Here is a 22732-nt window from a genome sequence, read left to right on the forward strand (position 1 = left end):
TGGCGCTTTTCCTTGGCAGGAACTTGGGGTTAATTAAATAAATTCCTAAGCCACTTTTGCCCGAGCAGAAGCTTCATAAATTTTTGAACAAATACTGCCAAAAAAAAAAAACGAAATGGAAGCAAAACGAATTGGTTATACATAAATATTGGTGTGCGTGTGTATGTAGGGGTTTTCAGCAAGCTTTCACCCGCAAGACAACAACAAAGGGCTTGCAACAATTGGCAGGACTCCGTTTGCCGTGCTCTTCCAAGTGTAAACAGAAGTTGAGTTGGTCGAGTCCCTTTCTCTCTTTTGCTCAAAACGAGTTTCGGCAAAACTCACTCAAACGTTCCATCAATGGACCGATGAGTCCTGAGTCCTGTGCCACTGATAACAGCCGCACACACTCACACTCACCTACACTCACCCACACTCACTCACACCAGACAGGGCACACGGATAGAGCTGTTTAAAAAGATGTCCTAGCACAAAAAAAAGGAAGAAAAATACACCGATTCCTAGAGTAACAGCGCGGAAAACGTTTGATAACGCCGCGCGCACAAAAGTATGCTACACAAAAGCCAGCTCGCTCTCTCTAACTCCCGCTCCCCCTCTTGCCATCTCACCCACTCCCCTGTCTGTGTGAGCTTCCTGTGTGTCGGTGTGCACGGCTGTTTGGCTGTGTATTGGTATGGATGGTAGTAAATAAGCAAAAGGCAAAGACGGAAATAAAAAGGGCAGCAAGTGGACAAGACAATGAAATTGTCATAAATAACAACGTTGTCTACCAACAACAGGCAAGCAGCAACAACAACAACACCAAGAGCGACAGGACAAGCAACAACAAAGGCCCAACTAGCTGAGTGACTGGGTGTTTTTTTTCGGCTGCCGTTGTTGCTTCTTTTTCGGTGTCTCTTGGTCAGTGGCTCAACTCTTTTTATCATTTTTACCAGGCCCCCGTCCCCAGGGTATTATTTGGGTAGATTAAGTTGATGGAACTCGCCGAGAACGATTCGGAGCTCTGAGGTGTACCGAGCAGTGAAGGAAGTGAGAGCGCTTAAAAGGGATTAGGGGTCAATTTTTTGCGAAGTTGGAGAATTACGAAATATTCGATGGGACCAAAGGCTCGAAATTGTTTTTAAAGCTTTCATTTTACTTATTTATTTTAATGTTTAAAAAATAAGAAGGATTTTTTAACGAACATTTTATGCACTTTATATATTCTTTTGCCTATAACTATAAAGTAAATTCTGCATTCGCTTTAATTTAAGCACTTAATATACAAATTAAATAACAAGTTAAGGTTAAATATTTTTCATAGAATCTAAAGTTATCTAATTTTCTGGTCATCGATAACTATTTGATTTATGGCAAAAGTACAAAAGAAAACAAACTTTTGCCTGGCAACTCACTCAAGGGGCTCTCCTCATTCGAGTAGCTTCAGTTGGAACTCTTCTATATATTTCTTACCGAGTTTCCCCATCCCCATCTCCATTTCATTTTATTTTAGTTGTCTTCTTTTCATTTTTTTCTCCTTTATTACATTTTTTTAGTTTGCCCTGTGTTCTCATAACGGATATTCGAAATGGCTGCTGCGGCGGCTTTAAGTGACTTTTGTCAAACTTTGTGCGCTCGGCCATCCAAACACCAGTACTTATAGTTATCGAAGGGGTCTGCAGGAGGTCCTGCGATGGCACTGAGGAGGTCCTGTGGAGCAGGAGGCACTGGCAGGAAGACACTCACATTAAACTAATGTTTAGTTGGCAGTCGCAACAGTTTTGCGAGTGTTGCGACCCTCGAAACTTTGACCGTAAATTGTGGCACGTGATGGGCGTTTGCAATGGAATGGGATGATGTCTTATGAATCGCAATGGTGGTCATATCAGGAAGTGCCGCGCCATGATTGTTCTGGGTGCCATGACTGGGGTCACTTGGTATTGAATTTAATTTTTATTGGCAAAACGACAAAAATGCTTAAGTCTCTGTATTTGGAGCCAAAGTTCCTATTTGAGTCTCATGCAACAGGCAACGAGAAGATACAATTGTATTCGAAATGGATAGCCAATCCCTTAATAAGCTGATTACATTGCGTATTCTGATTAAGTTGTCTATTGTGCTTGGGAATTTGGCGGAAAATCAATCAAAATAGTGGGCATTCAATAATCGGCATTCTTGAGGGCAAAGTGGAAAAGCGGCAGATTGATTGACTTGCGGCAAATTAAACGATAATACATATACACCTCATAGTTAATATCGATAAACATTTAAGTACTTAAATATTCACTTCACTCTCTTTCGCTCTCTTTCTCTCTCCCTCTCTTGCTCTTTTCTATCTCTTTCTGACCTGCCATACAGATAAAAATCCAATTTAAATAAAAGTTTTTTCGTTATACTCACCACATAAAGGCAATATGCAAATATTAAACAAAAAACAAAAAACACTCAGAAAATGTTAAACAAAAATAAATGAATGCAAATTAAAAAGCACGAGGAAAAGCCAAAACAAATAACAGCAGCAACAATGTGTTCATAACTATTAAAAACGGAAAATTAAAATAAAAAAGCAGTGGCTTTAATTAACGCATTATGCTAAATCGAAACCAAACTCATCTGAATCTCTACTCTCGCATCCATGTTTCTGCATCCGCACCCGTATCCGCAATCGCAATCGCATTCGCATTCGCATCCGCACCTGTATCTGTATCCGAATCAGTATCGTTGCATCTGCTGAGCGAATGAGACGATGCAGCAAACATGCCAGCTAAATTCCAATCCAAAAACCCAGATTCAATACTTCAATCAGTCTGGCAAGCAAGCAATCAAGCAATTCCATCATCAATCTCGCAACTGCCATCAACTCATCAGCAATAACAACTGCAACCAGCACTGCAACAACTGTCCCAACTTAAATGCCACTAACTAAATGCATCCAACTAAAGCAAATCAACTTAAATCACTCTAATAATCCTAAACAATAAGCCTTAAAAAAGAAGAATCAAATCAAACACCACTCGAAGGCGAACGAAGAGAACGAGTTCAATACAATTTGGCATATTAATTATGGAACATTCATCAACAATTTTGTTGTGTTTGTTCCATTGTAAAAGCGAAAAGGTCGCCGATTGTTTGCAGCTGCAGCAACAACGACCACTGCACAAGTCAGCAACAACTCTACCAGCAGCAGCAACAAAATCAACCAGAAGACCAACAACATCCGCAGCAGCAACATCCGCAGCAGCAACATCCGCAACACAGCAGCAACTTCTTAGACAGCAGCAACTTCAAGCTTCATTTCGACAAAATTGCTGGGTAAGTAGAACTGGGTGAATGGGTACAATTTTTGGGCGAAGCGAATCGCAATGAAATGGAAAGGAATGAAACGGACAATAAATTCAACGAATTAGCAAATGCTGAAATTTATTTTTCCACACAATTTTTGCAACAGACAAGTTGTGCTAACTCGCAAATGCTCATAGATGCTCGTATAAAGTATATGTACAGAGATAAAAAAAAGGGAAGGACTTGATCCGTTTAGAATTGATTCAGAGCCAATAGGGAATACTCTTGCTGGAAAAACATCCGTCTGCATGGAAAAAGTGTGGAGCAAGAATAATTGCTAGGATACAAGCAGGATGAAGCGCCAAAGAAAAAGTGATAGTGTGGGATTTTTAGAAGGTTAAGAAGAGTGGTGTAAATGGCAACTAAATTCAATTAAGTTCATTTTCTGAAAGAAGGTACAAAACTGGATAGGGATTACGAATCGGGTGCCTGAAATATTTATTCGCAAAATTTACCGAATGTAAATTGCTGCTGCCTAAGCAATTTGATTAGAATTTGCTGATTGTTGGGAAAACGGACTTTATTTATAATTTTTAATTAAAAGTCAAAGATTGTATCTAAATTTTCATTTAAAAAACTAAAACATGCAGTTTGTTATCTAAAAAGTCTTTTTTTTTATATGAAATATTACGTATACGCATGGCTTTATGTTGCCAATATTCCCTGTTGTCCAAGATTAGTTAGGGAAATGGAAAAACTTGCAACTTGAGTGACGCCTCGGTCGGCCGGCAATCAAATAGTGTCGAGCTCAGCGTTGTCGGAACTAAAAAGAGTGAAAAAGAGTAAACTAGCTGGAAAATTTAAAATAGCATCAAGGCAGCAGGATGAAAAAGTGGAAATCGTCGCCGATGCAATTGGAGTCGACTGACTGTCTGTCCTCCTTCAATTTAGTCTGCCTTCTGGGACTGATGCTGACCATTCGTAGTTGCTTGTTATGAATTTCATATTACACACGAAAATCCAATAAAAATCACCGAAAGCAATTTTCCCTGTAACGGAAAGTAGAATTACAGCATGGGTATAAAAAGGCTTTTTTTTGGCGCATTTCTTACCATCATTGCTGCATTTGACTGACGCTTTTTACCCGTTTTGTTAAATTGCTGCCACACACGTTGCTGGCCAAAAAATGTGTTTTACTTACTTCTTTTTTTCTCGTGTCAACAACTTTTTTTTGATGGCAAGCGGAACACGATGCATTTTGTAGCCTTAAAAGGCTACACATTCTGTATTTTTCTGGTTCTGTCGTAGTGCAGTGCCAAAAGTTGCTTAATTTGATTTTAATTCGCGACGGGAACGGAAAATTGGCACCGCTGAAAAACGTGGATGATGAACAAATTTGCGTTGAGGGGAAGTTACGAATTTGTAATTCGCTGGCTCAGCATCAATTAAAAATTCAACGAGTTGTACCCTTAAATTATAATGGCAGTGCTGTTTTTCTATGTGAAAATGACGTATTTTAGAGGACTCCATCGACTTGCATCCTGCTGTTAATTCGTGGATTTCAAACAGGATTTGCTGGCCAAGTGACATTTTGGCTGAAAAGTCCATTTCCCCAGTTGTCAGGGGCTTATAATGGTTTTCCATACTACCCCCTCATTTGTTTGATGTATTTTCCGCTTTCAGTCCAATGCTCTGGATATCCCTGGGATATCTCTGGCTCCTTTGAATTCCAGTTGGTTTATTTCATTGCAGCCAAACTGTCGTATGCAAATCTGCTTTGCTGATTAAACCTAAATAATGTTGCCTCTACTACGGAGCCTTCGCCCTTCTTTGCTGCGGCTCCTTTTTCCAGGATGCTGTGGGATGTGGTGTCCCTTGGCTTCCCAGGACCTCCAGCTCTGCAGTTGCACTTCCATCGCCCATCTCACATTGTCTTGTCTGTCGCTTTGAAAGATAGTGCACTCCGTGCACCTAAACTTAAACAAGTTTGCAGAGAACTTGGCCAGCTACAGATGCGACTTTGGAATGGGATTCGGATTTATATTTACACTTTTGGCTTTGCTGCAGCTTTATTTACCATGGATAGAAGTGCGGATTTGCATGCAGAATTATTGTTTATTAAATTTCTCTCAACGGGATCTCGTTTCGAGGGCATTTGTCCGTCGTTTCCGGGAAAATTCATGAGCCCTCATTCGTGTATGGTCTTTTTCTCTCCCCCTCCCTTTGCCACTGCCGCCTTGCTGATGCTTATTTTTTGCCTCGTTTTTCTTCCTGTTAAATCTGAGACAATTTCCAACTTATAAGAGGCCGCCTCCATTTGTATAATAGCACAGGGTCCTGCATCCTGCAGCAACAGCTTCCGCTTGCCGTGTCCTGGCCACTTGTTGTTGCCCCTACCCACACAGATGCACAGATACAGACAGAGAGACATTCACAGACACACGCACACAGATAGAGTAGACACACCCACACTCACCCATTCGAGGGCCCACCGCCCACGTTTTTTGTTTTGCATTTGCAGGATGCCTTTGGTGTATTTCCTTTTAGCCTGTCTGCTGCACGAAGTACAACATTTCCAATTTAATTTCTGTCTCAGTGGCCCCTCGCCGCTCGAACCCCCTTGTCCGCCTCCCATATCGTGGCAGACTCGGTTCGGTTTTCCTGGCCGTGGCCATTGTCTTTGCCTTTGTTTGCTGTGCCATTTCCTTTTTGCGCCATGAAATTAACTCGCTTCTCCGCCTCGTTCTCCGTTTCTCTCGCTCTTATCTGCCTGCAATAGATTATAGTTGAATATTTTTGGTCGCCGTTTTAATTAAACTGCGCCAATGGCTGCGAAATTGTTTATAATGTCAGCTGCACATCATTCTCATCCTCGCCGCCATCATCGGCATCTCCATTCCACCGCTCCTCGCAGTAGTTGTCATCCTCATCCGCTCATCTGCTCACCATCACCACCATCAACATCACCATATCCATCGGCGGTATTGGCAGTCTCATTACCGATGCGATGTCTGACCCAGTTGCGGGGCAACAGGCGGCTGGGGATGGGATCGTGGCTTTGCTTTCGGGTGCAAAGGTCACGACTTAGGCAGCGTTTTAAGCCTTCTTTGAATCTGATTTGACTTATTTTTAGAAAAATAATTCCTAAAAAGAACGTGCTAAATGGGAACTAGAACAGTTTTATTGGAATGTCATTATAATTCTCTTAAATTTAAAAATGCCAAACGCAGCCTAAAATAGAATGCCTCACGTTTCTGTCACACACCGTTTCAATAATTAACCCGATGAATCCAGATGTGGAGCAATCTTATTATAGCTTCAGCTTCGTGAGCACTCACGAGTCCATTTGGCAGCTCCAAAACAATAAATAAGCTTCTTTCCGTTCGGCAGTTTTCTCTTCAATGCACTTTTGCATTTCCCTTGTTGCTTGTGTTGTAGATGTTGTGTGGCTGTTGTTGTTTTTTTGTTGTAATTATATAGCACTTGTTGTTTTGGCTTTGTGCTAACAAAAGCCTTGACTCCACCCGGCTGCACCCCCCCGCCCACTTCAGCGAAATGCGCTCTCGAAAGGGAGAAGAGGCGCCAATAACCTCACTCGCAAAGCAGCGCCCCAAAGTATGCAGCAGTATTTTGTCGAAATGACTTTTGACGCTCGCTCAATGGCAATATTTGCAGCGTCCATACGAGAGCGCACTTGTGGGTGTGTGGGTGTGTGTGTGCAGTGTGCTCACAGTGGGAGTTGGTGTGCGTGCGTATTGAATGTGTACGCTTATCGCCATGTTAGCAACTGAATGAATGAATGAATGAACAGCGGCGTCTGAGTGCGTCAGTCTGTCACTCTGGCAGCTTGTCAGTCAGCGTTCCAAAATCGAAAACACTCTAAACTCTATGCTGAAAGCTCATTTTCCATGCAGTTTTACTTTGATTGGCTTTTGAGTCGCACTTAGTCGCTTGATTAGCCTGCTGAACGAATATTACGCAGTCAATCAAAGTTTGAGTTCCAGCACGGAGCAAAATGGCAAAGATATTGCTCGAAAACGGCTTTTTGATTTGGTGTGAAAATCTGCCCATTTAAATAGTGAAAATAAATAAATTAAAGCTGCAGCTCTTATACTTTTGGTTTATTCATTGTATTTATAGGTTCCTAGAGATGTAAAGGGAAAGGCTAAAATTTTTCACGTGTGTATTAGGGCTTACATTGTTTTAATCCCTGGCAACTAAGCCACTAAGTGGATTCCCTTGAGCATAATTTGCAGCGGGCTAAAGCAAATTTGTGCAGCAATATCCTGCCACGCGAACAAGTGTGTGGGTGTGTGTGTGTTTGTGTGTGGCCACCAAAGGGTTCAATTATGAACCAACGACCGCAAAAAGTTGAAACCTCAAAGCGGATATAGTGAGGCACTTGTGGCACACATCGGGGCCAGTAGGTAATTTGAGGCCTTGTGGAGTGTGCTAAAAAATGCAGCCACCACATGTGCAAAGCTCCCATCCACAAGGGAGCCGCAACCAAAGCCAGATTCCACTTTTTTTCTTTTTTTTTTGGTTTGTTTTACCTCGATTTTTGTCGCGCCTATGTGGCTGCAACAGCTTTATCGGCAAATGGGGTGACTAGTACACGGAGGAGGAGGAGGAGGAGGAGGTTTTCCGAGCAGGACTTACTCCTTCAATTTCAGGGCTCATTGTGCACGACGGCGACTGCCTCTCATCATTGGCGAAGCATTAAATTGACTTTGAAACTTTTTACCTGCCAGCTTTGTGCCAAAAACCGCGCACAAACGGCAAATGGGAGCGGGCTGAAACTAAACTTGAAATTAATTAACCGCGACAAGGACGAAGGACCCTCAGCGCCCCAGCATTTATTCACCTCAACCCTGGTCTCTCACGCTCACGCTCACGCACACGAACATAACTCATAAAACCTCTAATTACACAAACAGCTGACGCTGCCATAGACAAAGACATAGAACGTGAGGGGTGGAGTGTCCTGGAACACTGGAACACTTGCCTTGTTTTGGGGCCGGGCTCCATCTTGACTTCAGCTCCGCTGGGGGAATCAAATAAGTTGAATATTTTAATTTTCCATCATAATTAATGCCCTTTTCAACCTTCCGAACCCCGGGACTTAGTTTATCCCAGATGATGCGGTTTCTACGGCATCCCAGCCAGCTCTCACGCATCCCCCGCCACCTCCACTCCCTCTCCCTCTGCGACCATCGAGCACGTGTAAATTATTGTGGCTTTCTACGGCACTGATGGCCGGCGCCTGAAAGCATGCTGCGATTTTCGCACCCAGTAGTTAAGGACAGCAAGGGTGTCCTGTGTTCCTGGCGCAGTATGTAACGGGTGCATAGAATAGTTTTTGGGTCTATAAAATAAATGTGATCTAAGTCTTGTCTTTAGTAAATTTTAACTTTCATGATGAGAAATACTTTCTAGTTTTTATATCAATCACTTTTGCTCATTAAGGTAGCCCAAACTATGCCCAAAACTATGATAACTCTCATTGTTTAAATAGACGGAGCTAAACTTTAAACATTATTTCTACATTGTATATTTATTTATAATATAGCTTACCAATTATGTAATTAAAAGCTGCCCTAAGGGGTATAATGTGATGCAGTAAATCTGCGTTCTCATTTATTTTTCGCGGCATCGCGGCATAGCAGCTCATGCCACACGCAGCCTCGATGCCGCCATCGCCGCATGTATTTCAATTACTGCATTTCTCGGCCCAATGCCCGGCCACGCCCCCCACCAGCCCGCCCTTCGATACATCCCCCCACCACCCACTGTACCCTTGCCATCCGCGCCGCGAAAGCCAGTAGCCAGTGTTTTAATTTGCGCATCGCCTGCTTTTGTTATTTTTCTGCTTCGGTTTTTCCCTTCTTGTTGTTTTTGTTCGACTCGCGTTTTTACGCAAATTCATTGTTTTAATTTACTCAAGTTTGTTGACCGAAAACAAAAACTAATCAATGGCTGGGCTCGCAATGGGTGGTTTAGTGGTTTTGTTGGTTTTTGGCGGGGTTATCGGAGGTCTCCGAAGTGACGGAGCAGCTGCACCTCGTCCCACAGTTCACACAGTGGAAATGGGTTAGAAAAACCCCTAATGAGTGCCACAGTATATATTTTTTTAATTAAACATTAGCTCAGCTAAGCTTTTTGTAGCCATTTTTTCAGTGTTTCAGTCCGATTTTCAGGTATATGTCCTTTGAGGTCCTTTGCTTTGCGGTAAGCAGTTCGCTTCGCTAAGTTGTGGCAAGGGATCTGATATCAAAGGACCCAACTGAGCCAGGATTGTGTGTATAGGGAAACCTCAAAAGCAGAATAGATTACGTCCAAGGGGGGTTAACGCAAATCGCGTTAAATGAGAAAAGAGGTATCTTCATCAATTGAAAGGGGACTTAGCACTTGGGATTGAAGGAAAACGGAATTAACTAAATTATAATTTTAGGCAAGAGAGAAAATTTTCATAAAATGTAATTCAACACTATCGTATTTATTTATTTATAATAAGTAAAACTCCTTTTTAAATAAATTTATTTTTTCCTACAGCTAACATCTTACAACTGAACGAAACAACGATACTAAGCTGTACTACAAAATATAAGGATCAACAACAAACATAAAATCAACCAGAAAATAAACAACAACTGCTACCTAAGGTTTCTCAAAATCCAAAAAAAAAAAAACAACAAAATAACAAACTCAAATAGAAAATGAAAACCATATAAGCGACCCAGAAAAAAGTGCAAATTATGTAAATTATTTCGAAAGGAAACACGCAGAGGGAAAACCGAAAACCGAAGAGCAAGCGAAAGAGAATTAGTCAAATAAAAGCGACGGAAAAACAAAATTCTGCAAAAATATCTGTGACCAGGCGAAGACCGGAAATTAAATCTGCAACGCGGAACCAGAGTGGAAGAGGAAGCACAGCCACAACCACAACCGCAGCAAAATCCAAAGAAAGTCGACGGCAAACGCGTGCCAAATATTTGCTCGAAAAATACCAGAATAAAATAATAATCAAAGGCGCTTCCTCCAAAAACAAAAAACTAATAGCATTGAGAGATTCTAGTTTCTTGGGAGAAATTGCTTAAGCATTCCATGATAACTGCATTGCACTGAGCAGGTGTGGGCAGGAGTACGGAGTACGGAGTGCAGGGAGACTGCATCATCGCCCATTGTTGAACTCTGACCCACACGGCGGCGCATTGTCTCCTGTTCATTCATTGTGCTAATCATCGCCAGTTGGAAGCACCGGGCGCAGGAGCGCTGGCCAACTATTTAGCCAAGGTGACGAGGCGGGGACAGCCAACCACTTCAAGGCAGCTCAACCGCAGCAAGGACCGCTGTGAAAGGAGGCGGCGCATCGGGAACGGAAAACGGGAGGACCAGGACCAGGACCAGGAGCAGGAGCAGAAGCAGCAGAAGGAGCAGCTGGGGCGGGGCGGTAGCCATTCAACCCGAGAGCCACGCGAAACAAACAAACCAAGGACATGGACTCCCCGCTGCCAGCGTCGCTGTCGCTGTTTGTCCTGTTGATCTTTCTGGCGATAATTAAAGGTGAGTGCTCCAAGACAACTATTCACGAAGCTCAGGCTCGGGCTCCATCGTCCCTTCCCTTCCCTTCCCTTTACATCGGGAATCTGGGTGCCGTCTTTGTTTGTCTTCCAGCGCCATTTACCTTGGCCAACAACTTTCCCTTTTTGGCCCCGGTTTGCTTAGGTGGGCACTAATTAAATAATTGTAAATATTAAAGCAAGCGGTTAAACTTGGTTTAAGCTCAAGGGGCAAAGGGTCTTAAAAAAAGGAAACCTTTGCAGTTTCTTATACTTAGCCAGCATAAAGAAAACATTTCCTTTTATTAACCTAATTGGGATCTATGTAGATAGAGAAAACCTGGAAATATTTAGACATTTAATGCATACTTTATACTTTGTAAAATCGTTCCATATATTTTTAACTATAATTAATATAAAAAATTTGTTTGTGCTGCATTGCCTCGCCCAATAAATTTGAAATTCAACCTCAAGTGCCCATAATGTGAAGGGTCAGAACTTATCCCCGGTCTCACAAACTTATTGCCCCATTTATACTGTTGACTCTGGCAGTTGTTGAGCGTCTCTCCTTACCACAGACTAACATTTGCGTTAACAAGTGCTCGAGATTTTTTCGCTTTTCGCTGAGAGCGGCGAAACTCGAACAAATCCCACTCATGTCGCACTATCAATTTCAAATGCGAAATCCTCTCGACTCTACTCCATCGACCGACCGCCTTCCACTTTCCACTTTACCACACCGCGCATAAATCTTGTGGCAAGGTGACACTGCGCGGCCTTGCAAACTGAATGGCGCCCATTCGCCCATTCACCCATTTGCCCATCCGACACATTATTCAATTCCGCATCCGATTTTTCAATTTCCTTGCGAGCGTTTTCACGGCGCTTTACGCAGGCCAAGAAATGGCAGCGGAATGTAAAAGTAAAAGCCAACCATCTACCATCTACCACCTACCATCTACCACCTACCTCCTTCTCAAAGAAACACTCAGCTAGAGCCATGGTTATATCTATTATGTCGGATGGGTGGGTGAGTGGGTGACTGGGTGTATAGGATGCCGTATCTGTGTGTATGCCGTACATGCGGGAAATTCCCAGGCAGCGGACCATAAATTCACATGGAGATCGCCCTGAGCCAAACTTGGCCATATTTTTAGTTTTCACTGCTCGCTGAGCTCTGCAATTGCCAGAAAAGCGGGAAAAAAGTTGGAAAAACAAAGAATCAGACGTGGCGCGTTTGGAGTGTGGGTGGTGAGTAGGAGGGAGTCGGGTGGGGAGCAGCAAAGAGACAAATATTCAAGTAGAAAAGTAGAAAAAAAATAGAATTGTTATGCAGAGGAGCCCCCAGGAGGCCGCACTTGAAATCCACCATCTTTTCCCCGGAGTCACTCGAGCACTCGCTGGAAAATACACACGAAAAGAGTGCAGAGCTGGGAAAACAAAGCCCCTCGCCCGCTTCCCCCCCACCCACAAACGTTATACACAATATCTGGCTTTTTTTAAGTTGCATCGAGAGTTGAGAAGTTCTTGGTTTTTTTGTTTTTCTTTTTCTACTCTTTGGCTCCTAGGTCCGATGAAGTCTCATGTGCCCCTTTTGACAAAAATAACATCGTGCGGCTCGGGTCGTCGCGATTCAACTCAATTCACGTTGTTTGCGTCAAGTGCTCCACAGCTGCCACAGCTGCCACAACTGCCACGGCGTTCTGAATGCACTGAATTAAGTTCACATCTATGTCTGAAGAACTGGCGTACACCCAGCACAAAAAACTCCATTTCTAATGGACTTGTTTTCCAAATTTTCGAGTTTCTCGAAGCTCTTCACTTTCTGTGTTACCATTTTGCTGTTTGGTTGCTTGAATTTGAAGTTGAAATTCGGATATTTGATGGGGGTTTCAGATCGTTCTATCATTAGTCCATTAATCTACCCAGTTTGGGTTTCATTAGTAAATTGAAACGTGCCATTATAATCTCAACATCTGTTTGAAGCACATAGGCTCAAATAATGGCAAAACGATGGTAAAGTTCATCAACAAAAACTTGTATTTTCCCTTCAATTATGGAGCTTTAACACTTGAGTAGCTTTTAGTTTGCTGACGATAAGAACAATTTTCCAGCCACATGAGCTCTTTTAAGCCCAGGTGAAATATACAAAATATTTCAAATTAACATTATATTACGTTATTGCAAAGACATCCCAATTGATGGAGCTTTATTGATTGCAGCTTGATTGCTTCCTGTTGCATCGGATGAAACTCGTCGCCGACCTCCTGCAACCTCATCCATTTTCCGCACTGTTGTGCTCGGGTTCCTTTTGAAGGGCCATTGTCTTCTTTGCGCCGAAAAGTTATTACTTAAGCATCGGCGGGAATGTTGGTGGAAAGTATCTTTGACTTTTGCGCTATCTGCGCTTTATTTGTCCACCCACCACCCACTTTTCATCTCCCATCGCCCAACACCCACTGCCCACATTCCCGACTTCGTTTGAGATACTCCGACAGAGACTAATGAAGACGGCAGTTTACAGTCCGCTGTGCGGGGATTGCGACTCGAGATTGTTCGGCCAAAGACAAATATTTTCAATAAGCTGATATCAGAGTGTGCACTGATTGGAAAATCAGCAGTTGGAAATTGCCGAGCGCCGAACGGCACCGAAATACGCAATTTTTCAGCATTCAGCCTTATTGCTTTCGCTGCTTTTCGGCTGCCAGTTGGCAAACGCATAAATTGTGTGGAAATTCGAGTCCTGGGCTGCAGCTCCAGCTCGAGCTCCAGCACCTTGACAGTGTCAGCCGTTGCTGGCCATATATATGGCTGGTCATATATTTTATTTTAAGACATTTTACGCATTTTCGTACATTTAAATGAAATAAATTTCTATAGGATTTGCGTGTCAAAGCTGGGCCGAGCAATTTCAGCTTGGAATTGCTCGGGCTTTGGTGCCATTTCACTCCCTTCTTGTTTCTGTGGCTGCGGCATTACTCGGTCACAATGTCTTTGTTAATATCCCTGTTAATATCCTGAGAACTGGCGCAGAACTTCTGGCAATGGGGAAACTTCTTTCATCTTTCATTGGCATTCACCTAAGCCAACTTACAAAACTTGCCACCATCTGTTCACTTCTCTTCAGTTAAGTTCTCTTCGGTTCTGTTCTGTCAGGTAAATCGGATAACTCAGACTCGAAACCAGACTTTTCCTGCGACTGCGACTGTGACTCTGAATTTGAATCTGAATCTGAATCTGAAACTGACTGTGACTTTGGTTCTGGTTAGGGCTTCCGGTTTCAATTGTTACCCGCTCACCGCGCGCGCACAACGAAACTTTCAAGGTTGTAGCTGTATCTATAACTCAAACAGTGTGCGTATCTGTATCTGCAACCGCATGTGTATCTGGTAGGTATCTGTGGTATCTGTTAGGCAGGACAATGGCGAAGCAAGTTGCAGTGCAAGGAAAACAAGTTTCAGTTACGCGCTCTGCACTTCCGTGGCGCCACCGATGGACCAACCTTGCTCTCCTTGTGGCTTCCTTCTGGTGCACTAGAGGTGGCCTCGTAGATGTATCATATCCTACGAAGGATTATCATGAAAGGGTCTTCTTTTTACAGTTCTCTTAAACTGTATATATACCTAAATGTCTCAATGTTTCGCGCAGTGCACCCGTGACTCACGACCCCATCGCCTCGGTGGGTGGCACAATCCGCGCCCGCCCGTGGGGCACCTGTAGGCAACAGCGCCGCCCACTCCCGCATCCGGTTGCTCCTCATTGTCATCCTTGAATGAGTCAGCGGTGCCGCCACAAAAGTTTGCAAATAAGTATTTTTTATACCGCCAATCCGCCGACATCTCCGCCCCGTGGAATCGTAAAAAAATACGAGAGCAGGCAGGGCAACTTAGTGCCTGCGCCTAAATAACCGTAAACAGCACTCGTGGGTCTCCGGAAAAGCGGAGGGTAGATAATATCGCTGGCAGGGGATCGAAGCTGAGCGGAGAAGAAACAAAACTTGATAAGCATAAATTCGCTGTAACTTAGCGCATTCAATTACAAAAACAAAAAGGAAAATAAAAGTCGTGGGAAGTTGGTGCTGGGAAAACAGGAAGATGAAATGGCGCGAGGGAGGGTTTCGAGATTTGAGGCTCGAGACTTGCAAGCTGCGCGCGGCGACTTACTTAAAAATGTCATAAAAAGGAAGCCAGTAACGGGAGAGGACTGAAAAAGGACGAACGGAAGGACGCGCACCTTAGCATAACTCAGCTGGCAATTCCACTCGGGAATTTCCATTCCCTTTACGACCCTGTATTGGCTTCCAACGACTTTGTGATTACCGGGAAATTCCTTACTCAATTTCAATCAGATGTTGTCTTTTCCACAATCGAAACAGCTTTTTCACGTCACTTTAGTTCCTTCTTTTTAAAATTTGTATTCACCAACTTTTATTAGCATACACCAAATTGTTGTTCATTTTTAACAGTCTTTTTCGAAAGCTCACAAAATAAGTTATTGATTTATTAACAACTGGCCGTAAATTTGGCATACTTTTTGTTTGCATATAAACTGCTTTATTTGTCTATTTATGGGTTCATTTCGAAATTCGAATAAACAACATTTAATAGTTGTTCAATGGTGCGCACATAGTCTGTTCTTATTTAATATCGCATAAATAAACTTAGGCTACGAAATGAATTAACTTTAACTAATATCTAATAGCAATTCTCGGATTAAGCCAAACTAGCTGTTTTGAGCCGAAAAGCCAACCGTAATGCTGATGGGAATAATGGGAATGATGCCGGAAATAGTTTTCCACCCGCAAAGGGGCAGCTAAAGTATCTTTTGGTGTATCTCCTTGCCGCAGAGCAGCGGTGGCGAAATTAAAATCGCTGGCGAGAGTTTTCCGCGCCTGTTTGCCAGACACTTGAATGCCTCGCTGCTCCAATACTTTCCTGCACTAAAAGCGTTTAAGCGATGCAAAACAAAAAAACCAAAAAAAAAAAGGAAAAAAGGAAAAAACGAGAAAAGAGAAAGTCTGGGCGTTTTGATGGGGCGCCGCCGTTCGCACGATGCCCCATAAAAGGTAAAAAATAATTGTGCCCCTGGCGACTGCCAAGCGAATTACAAACAGGCCACCCGAAGGCTCGACGTTCGAAGCCCCGCCCTCCTATTCTTTCACGCCCCTCGAACGGCGTAATGTATGCAAAACAGTGGCGTAGGCGTAAGTTTGTCGCAAGGGGGGCTTACATGCATAAATTCAATTACTTCATTAATCGCTTTGCTTAACAAATCAGAGTTGGTTTTAAGTTTATTGACAGCTAGCAACCAATTTCGAATGTGTTGAGAAAATCTGTTATTCTTTCAGTTAAGCCCTTTTTTCCGCAGACTCCAGCTGAAATTATTCGAAAGTAAAACACGGCTAAACGCAATAATGGTTTCCGTGCCCGGGAATATGCATTTTCCCCAACATCGAGTCAACACATCCTTGGGCGGAAGCTTAAGCCCCAAAATGCTCTCCTGCCAGCGCCGCTGAAACGGCGGCCAAAACGAAAGTGAATGTGAATGTGTATGGGAGTCAGGGGTCAGGGGGTCAGGGAGTACGGAACGTGGAGAACGTGGGGCCCAATTGACTGACTTGGCTGGGCGGGCTTCTCTAGTTGCCAACCCGGCGGCAGGAGCGGCACAAGTCTGTCGGGAAAACAGACAGAACAGAAAGAAAAACATGCAAATTTTCCCGGCTTGTGTGCGAAGGGACAATTGGCAGGGGAAGGGGGAGGGCGGTGGAAGTTGGCTGGCCCAGAGCGAATTTTACTTTGTTGTTCGTCGAGATATTTGCATAGCCTACGCTAGGGCGCCCAGGATCCCCAGGATCCCCAGTGTTCAGCAGCCGTTGTCTCCATGGTGACATTAGCAACGTGAGCCGTGGTTTCCATGGGTGTGGGTGGTGGGCTGTGGGAGGTGGAGTTTTGCCAGCCAGGTGAGTCCTGCTGCTGGTCCAAAAATTCCTGTTCGCTGGACTCCTCCCCCTCGCCCGCCCAAGATGGCATTGAGTTGAGTTATTCTGGAGCATAATGAATTAAAATCTGGAATCGAGACTCGCATTTTCAAGGATATTCGGGGATGCGCATGTTTGTTCCCGTTCCTTTTTCCACTCAATTCCTGGAAAATGCGAGAGCGGAAAACTCCCGAGAGAGAGAGGGAGAGAGAGAGATAGAGAGGAAGAGAGACGAAATAGGAGAGAGAGAGAAAGGGAAAGCGATTGCGTGGGTGCCCGACTCTTTCACTCAAAGTCCAAGTCGCAGCCAGTTTCATTCAATAGATTTATCTCTCTACATATACATATGTACCAATTATCCTGCCCGTATACGTGAAAATATCCATACGTATGTATCTGTGTCCTCGCTGGCAGACAGCATCAAGTGTGTATTTTCTTTTTTAACCCATAATTGACAGACAGTTGAATTTTTAATGCGAGTCCTGTCTGCAGTACAATGCAGACGTGATAGAAAGGCGCAGGAAGTGCGCCCAAAAACCATTTCCCATTCTCACACACACACACACACAGACATGGCTGTCAACAACGATGCAAGCCGATGCCATAAAGTGCTTAACTGTGTTACGCCACTATTATGAATCGTTGAGATCAAAACGGTGGTCTTTTAATTAGGAAAGACACAAGTGCACTGCAAGAAAATTTTCGTAACGTTTTATAAATATTATGAGCAGTAACTATGGAGCGGACTTTAAAAAGTTGTTCCATATAAAAGTTAAGAATAATACTACATTTTGTGCAAACTGAATATTAAGAAGATTTACCTAAAATCACTTAATATTATTGAAATTAGAACTAGTTTTCGGCGGTGCATAAAGTGGAAAAAATTTGGGTATGTCGGGGCACATACAAGACAGCGATAAAGGTCGAGATTCGTGGCACAATTGTCATGGCATCCCGCAAGCATGTCAAGGATGTCGACGCCATCTCCTCGCTGGCCGTGTCCTCAGGTTGTTATTGCAGGTGCATCCAACCGCCAGCAGCCCCACCGCACTTCATCCTTTCGCCCTTCCGCCTTCCGCCCCTCCGACCAAGCCAAAAGCCAAATGGCGCTTGTCGCATCAGCCGCTCGTTAGTCAGGCGGGGATTGCCGGCAGCTTAGAGGAGCATCATCTAATCGACATTGACGTGGCAGCGCAGTTGCAGTTGCAGGAGCAGCAGCAGCAGCAGGAGCAGGAGCAGGAGCGAGAAGGTGGAGCCTCTGCTGCCGACATCGTCCTGACTAAGTGCCGAACAATGAGCCTCCCAGAATGTGCCAGCCCCCAGGTTGCATTGTTGCCATGACGCCACGACGCCTACTTGGCATTCATGTGGTAGCCTGCAAGGATTCAGGAGAGGACTCCTCTCCCCCTCTCACTCATCCCCGAAAATAATGGCCGCCAAGGCAGTAAGTGAAATCGGGCACCAGCTGAGCAGTACATTTTTAACAATATCCACATGGGAGTCACTTTTGAGGCAGCTAACATGTAGTATGAGTTAGTTGCATCTTTTATATGTCTTTATATCTTTATCTTTATATCTTTATATATCTTAAAACGGAAGTATATTTGGATATTCGAGTAAATCATTGTGTTTTTCTTTTCAGCTTAAATTCGCATTATTTCAGATAGTTTATTATTTAAATTCATTTAATCGCACTTCTTTACAAACTGTGTCACATCCTAACAAACGAGCTGCTCCTGACTTTGGCCATCAGTCTTCCAGCCTTATATGCACATATGTATATGTTTATATATGGAACATATGTACATATGTATGTGCATATATGTTTTTCACTATTCTGCGCCCGCTGGCTGGATTTGTGGCTTGATTTATAGTTTTCCACTGAGATATGTGGGTCTGCCTTTGTGTACTTCTTCGTGGCAATAGATAGCGACATTGTCCATTAGGAAAATAGACGTAGGAACAGTGAGTCACCCCCTCCCCCTCACACACACACACACACAATCTCAGCCACACGCATTTCAACACGCGCTGCATGCATGTGTTGCTCTGCGGCGCACCTTGGCCCCTTAATGTATGCAATAAAGCTCAAGTGTAGCCCGTCCTTAATCCCACCACCCGCCCCGCCCACTATTCACCATACAGTATCCAGTTTTCCCTGCCCCCTGGGCTGCTCTTCTCGTTCGTTTCGGTTTTGGCCCGGCTAAGCCCGAGTTTTTCGCAACACAAAAGCGAAATTTATGAAACATCCTTCGAGGAAACAAGGTGCATTTTAATTCAAATAATACATACATATGTTAAATTAAAGCAAGAGACAAAAAATTAAAATATGTTATTCGATCCTAATCTCCAAAAGTACATTTTAATATTTTAAACACGTTGAAAATATTTTGTATCATAAAAACATATGTTGTATGAAAAACCACTATCATTTATAACCAAATGCAACGATTATGTGCATACAATGTGCCTCATTTTTTGCAGTGTCACTAACCTTCACTTTCACTCTCACACGCACGCACACATGCATACATACGTGCGTGGCACATTGTTGCATTTCACGTACGTGGCATTGTTGTTTTCACCTTCTCCTCTCTCCCTTTCACTAAACAAAGCTGTTGCAATGTGCAAAATGCTGCTGTTGAAAAGTCCTTGTTGTAATTACGTTTTGTTTTACTCGTGTTGAGGTTTTTTGTACTCTCACGACGACCTTTTTATTCGACTCCTCACACTTTCTCGCTCTTTCTCTTTCTCTGGCTCTATCTCTATCTCGCCCTCGGCCTTTCTCCGCTTTCTCTATTGCTCGTCGTTGTTTATGCAAGTGACACGTGGAGGGGAGAGGGGGGAAAAGCGAAGGGGCTGTGAGTTTGGGGATCCATGAAATTCATGCGTGATTTTTATTGTCGTGTTGTGTGCACATAAAATCATGTTTATGCATGTCCCTCTCGTGCTCTGTCTCGCTCTGGCGGTGGATAGCAACAAGTTACAGTTACAAGCGATGTGCTACATGCTACATGCCTCGTATGCATGCCTAACATGTCAATGCCACGCCCCGAATGTGTGGTGTCCTGTAAAATTGTGAACTTTATTGAATTTCAAGCATTTTATTGTGTGTACAATTTATCGTTTCGATTATTCAACGAAAAAGGCTGACTTCGGTAATTGGAGAGAGATGGAGACAGGTGGCAGGCAAAGTGAGACAAATAGAGTTGACCCATTTGCATAATTTGCTGACAGTGCAACTTCGCTATGATCAACTAAATGCAATTGGAAGATCTTAAACAAAATTTAATGGAAAACATCAGATTAAGAAATTAGATACACCGGCACTTTAAAAATCAAATTTACATAAAATAAATCAAATAGCAAAGCACTCAAATATACATATTTACTTGTTCAATAAGAGTATGTCCTACTGTACGTTACCATGGCGATGGGACCTTGACTGAGCGCTGGACAAGTAGTTGGCAACGAAGAGAATATTCCGCCCTAACCGCATTGACTTTGACATTTATCGTCCCGGACTGGAGAAACCTCCAATGTCCAAGGATGGCTATGGGTGTGGGTCGCAGGATTTGGCCAAGAGTGGCTAGCTGTGGGTGGCTGTGGGTGGTGCACTGCGTCTGTATGCTGTGCGTGTGGAATAAACGTGGGGCAGGTGAAGCGATATTGACAGATTGGAATTGATTGTAATCTACGATGAGATGAATGGGCCTGCGGAATCGAATCGAAGCGAAACGAAACGAATGTAATCGCAATGCTTGAGGGGATTCGGAGAAGAGGAGGGACTTCAAATGGCTGCGAGCTGAACAAAAACTGGCGGGGTTCTGCTAATTAACATTTAATTATAGTAGTTCCGAGAACCTCACCCCTCCCCCCTGGTGGTTGAATGGCAAGGGAAAATGGGTCAAGGTCGAATTGGGTCAACTAAGTGCCTGCTCATTGGGTTGTTTGCTATTTTAAGTGTGTCTATCTGTTGCACTCTTGCGCTCTTGCTCTCGCTCCTTATCCTTTCGGTGTCCTTCGGCCGGGCCAATGACAGTTACATTCACTTTTACAGTTACAGCTGACGCTGGAATTGCGCTTACCGTTAGTTTGTTAGCTTACAACTAAAAGCTCTTTCTAAGTCGCTTAAAAGGAGAGAGAGCGAGAGAGGGAGCGTCGGAGTGTGTAAAAAATGTTGAACGTGAAGAGAGAACGTGAATTTAATGGCTGGGAAAATTAGTTCTTCGAAGGACTCAGCCGGGCTTAAGCGCGCTCTGGAAAATTGCATTTTTATTTACTGATATTCTTGGTGGGGTTTCCGTGCAAAGGTTCGCACAAGAACTGCCTGTCATCAAAAGCCGAGGCACAAACAATATTATACCCCTCACTATCCCATTTCAATTGCAATCAGGACAGAAGGAAAAACTCTCATTCTCCGTTACGCCCACCTGGTTGGGGTTTTCCCTTGTACCTTTTTGTGTGTCCTTATGCCCACCGGTGAAATACCATCAATATTATGAGATTTCGCCTACCTATAAGATAGTTTTACCACCTCCCACGCATCCGTCACACAAGTTGATGACTTACTCCGAGCGAAAGTGAAGGAAAATATTGCGAATCTAATATGATTGGTGATGGTGGGGCGGGAAAAACGCCAAAAGGGGTTCTTAAGCTTGCGAGAGAGACAGTGGGTGGTGGTGGGAGGCAGGCGGAACAGCAATTCGACGTTTTCGCTGCTCCCACGCAGACACCGAAATGCATTCGACGGTATACAAAGTAAAAATAAAAAACTGGGTACAGGTGAAGAACATGCCAAAGATCAACTGAAGAATACTCTATAGCCAAACAAAAATGTATTTCAATTTATCTTTGTACTCACTGAAAAAAACTCTGCCCCTATTTTCGAAATTTACCATTCACTTCAATCTTTTTACCCTATAAAATAGTGAATTTTAACCCTCGCTAAATAAAATGAATTAGTTTTTATGCATTAATGGAGACTTTATTGGTATTATAACAATTTCAATTAAAATACATTTCACTAACAAATACTGTAGAGTTTTTAAAAATGTACAGATCTTATTAATAATGCAATTTCCAAACTCCTTAAGCTTTTTAAAACCCCACTTAACCGTATCCTTCCTTAAACGCTTCCTTCAGCTGAAGGACTCCATGGACAGGGTATTTTCCTGTGTAATTCCTTTGATAATAGTTGCATATGCCAGGGAAACACTGCGACGGCGTGCGGTAAAATACTTTTCGCCCAACCTGGCCCGGTCCACGCCCACTCCGCCCCCCGTCAGAGTCTCAATGGGTAGCTGCATGTGTGTGTGAGTGCTTGTGTGCGTGTGTGTTTGTTGGCAATTTCCGCTCCTACATTTCCGTTCGTTTTGTCACGTAGTTTATGAATGAATTTAACTGCCGTCGGTGGTGCCGATGACGGCGACATGAGATGAGATGAAGGGGAGCGAAAAGGGGTGCGACGAGGTGGAGCAGTCATAAAGCTTGTTGATATGTTTTAATGAGCACTTTTTACATGCACATGAATCGCTCTCAGCGTGTGTGTGTGTATGTGTGCGAGTGTGTGCATGTATGTACATATCTGTGTGGGTAACTAAAAAGCTTGCAACATGCCCAACCAACTGAATGACACTCAGCGTGCATTTAAAGGGCGCCACTCTGCCTCCGAATGAAGCTCCCCTGCAAATTGCTGGCTTGCAACTTAGGCTTGTTCACTTGCCACCGAAATACAGCCATTCCCCTGCCATTTGCCATTTGCCATTTGGCCTGCTCGTTACCCCGAAATAAAACCCCTTAACTCATGACAAAAGACTTGGCCGAAAAAACTTTTTTAATTACATTTTTCATTTCCTCTTCGCGCCGCATTACGTATACGCATATGTGTCCCGATCGAATGGGTTGAATATTGCGGGCAATGGGTTTCAGCAAT

At 43.5% G+C, this 22732-nt stretch overlaps 1 protein-coding gene across 6 annotated transcripts in view; it reads left to right on the plus strand.

The window, feature by feature from the left end:
* The first annotated feature begins 10721 nt into the window (after positions 1 to 10721).
* LOC122626332 (acetylcholine receptor subunit alpha-type acr-16) overlaps positions 10722 to 22732 on the plus strand; it is a 74351-nt gene continuing 62340 nt past the window's right edge. For 5 of the 6 annotated variants that reach the window (XM_043806544.1, XM_043806543.1, XM_043806545.1 and 2 more), the window contains exon 1: positions 10758 to 10824. In XM_043806544.1, coding sequence (XP_043662479.1) covers positions 10758 to 10824 — 67 coding nt within the window. Of the gene's footprint in view, positions 10825 to 22732 lie in introns of all 6 variants that reach the window. The other variant, XM_043806548.1, reaches the window with a different exon arrangement.

Source organism: Drosophila teissieri, chromosome 2L (genome assembly GCF_016746235.2).
Source record: "Drosophila teissieri strain GT53w chromosome 2L, Prin_Dtei_1.1, whole genome shotgun sequence".
Lineage (NCBI taxonomy): Eukaryota > Metazoa > Arthropoda > Insecta > Diptera > Drosophilidae > Drosophila > Drosophila teissieri.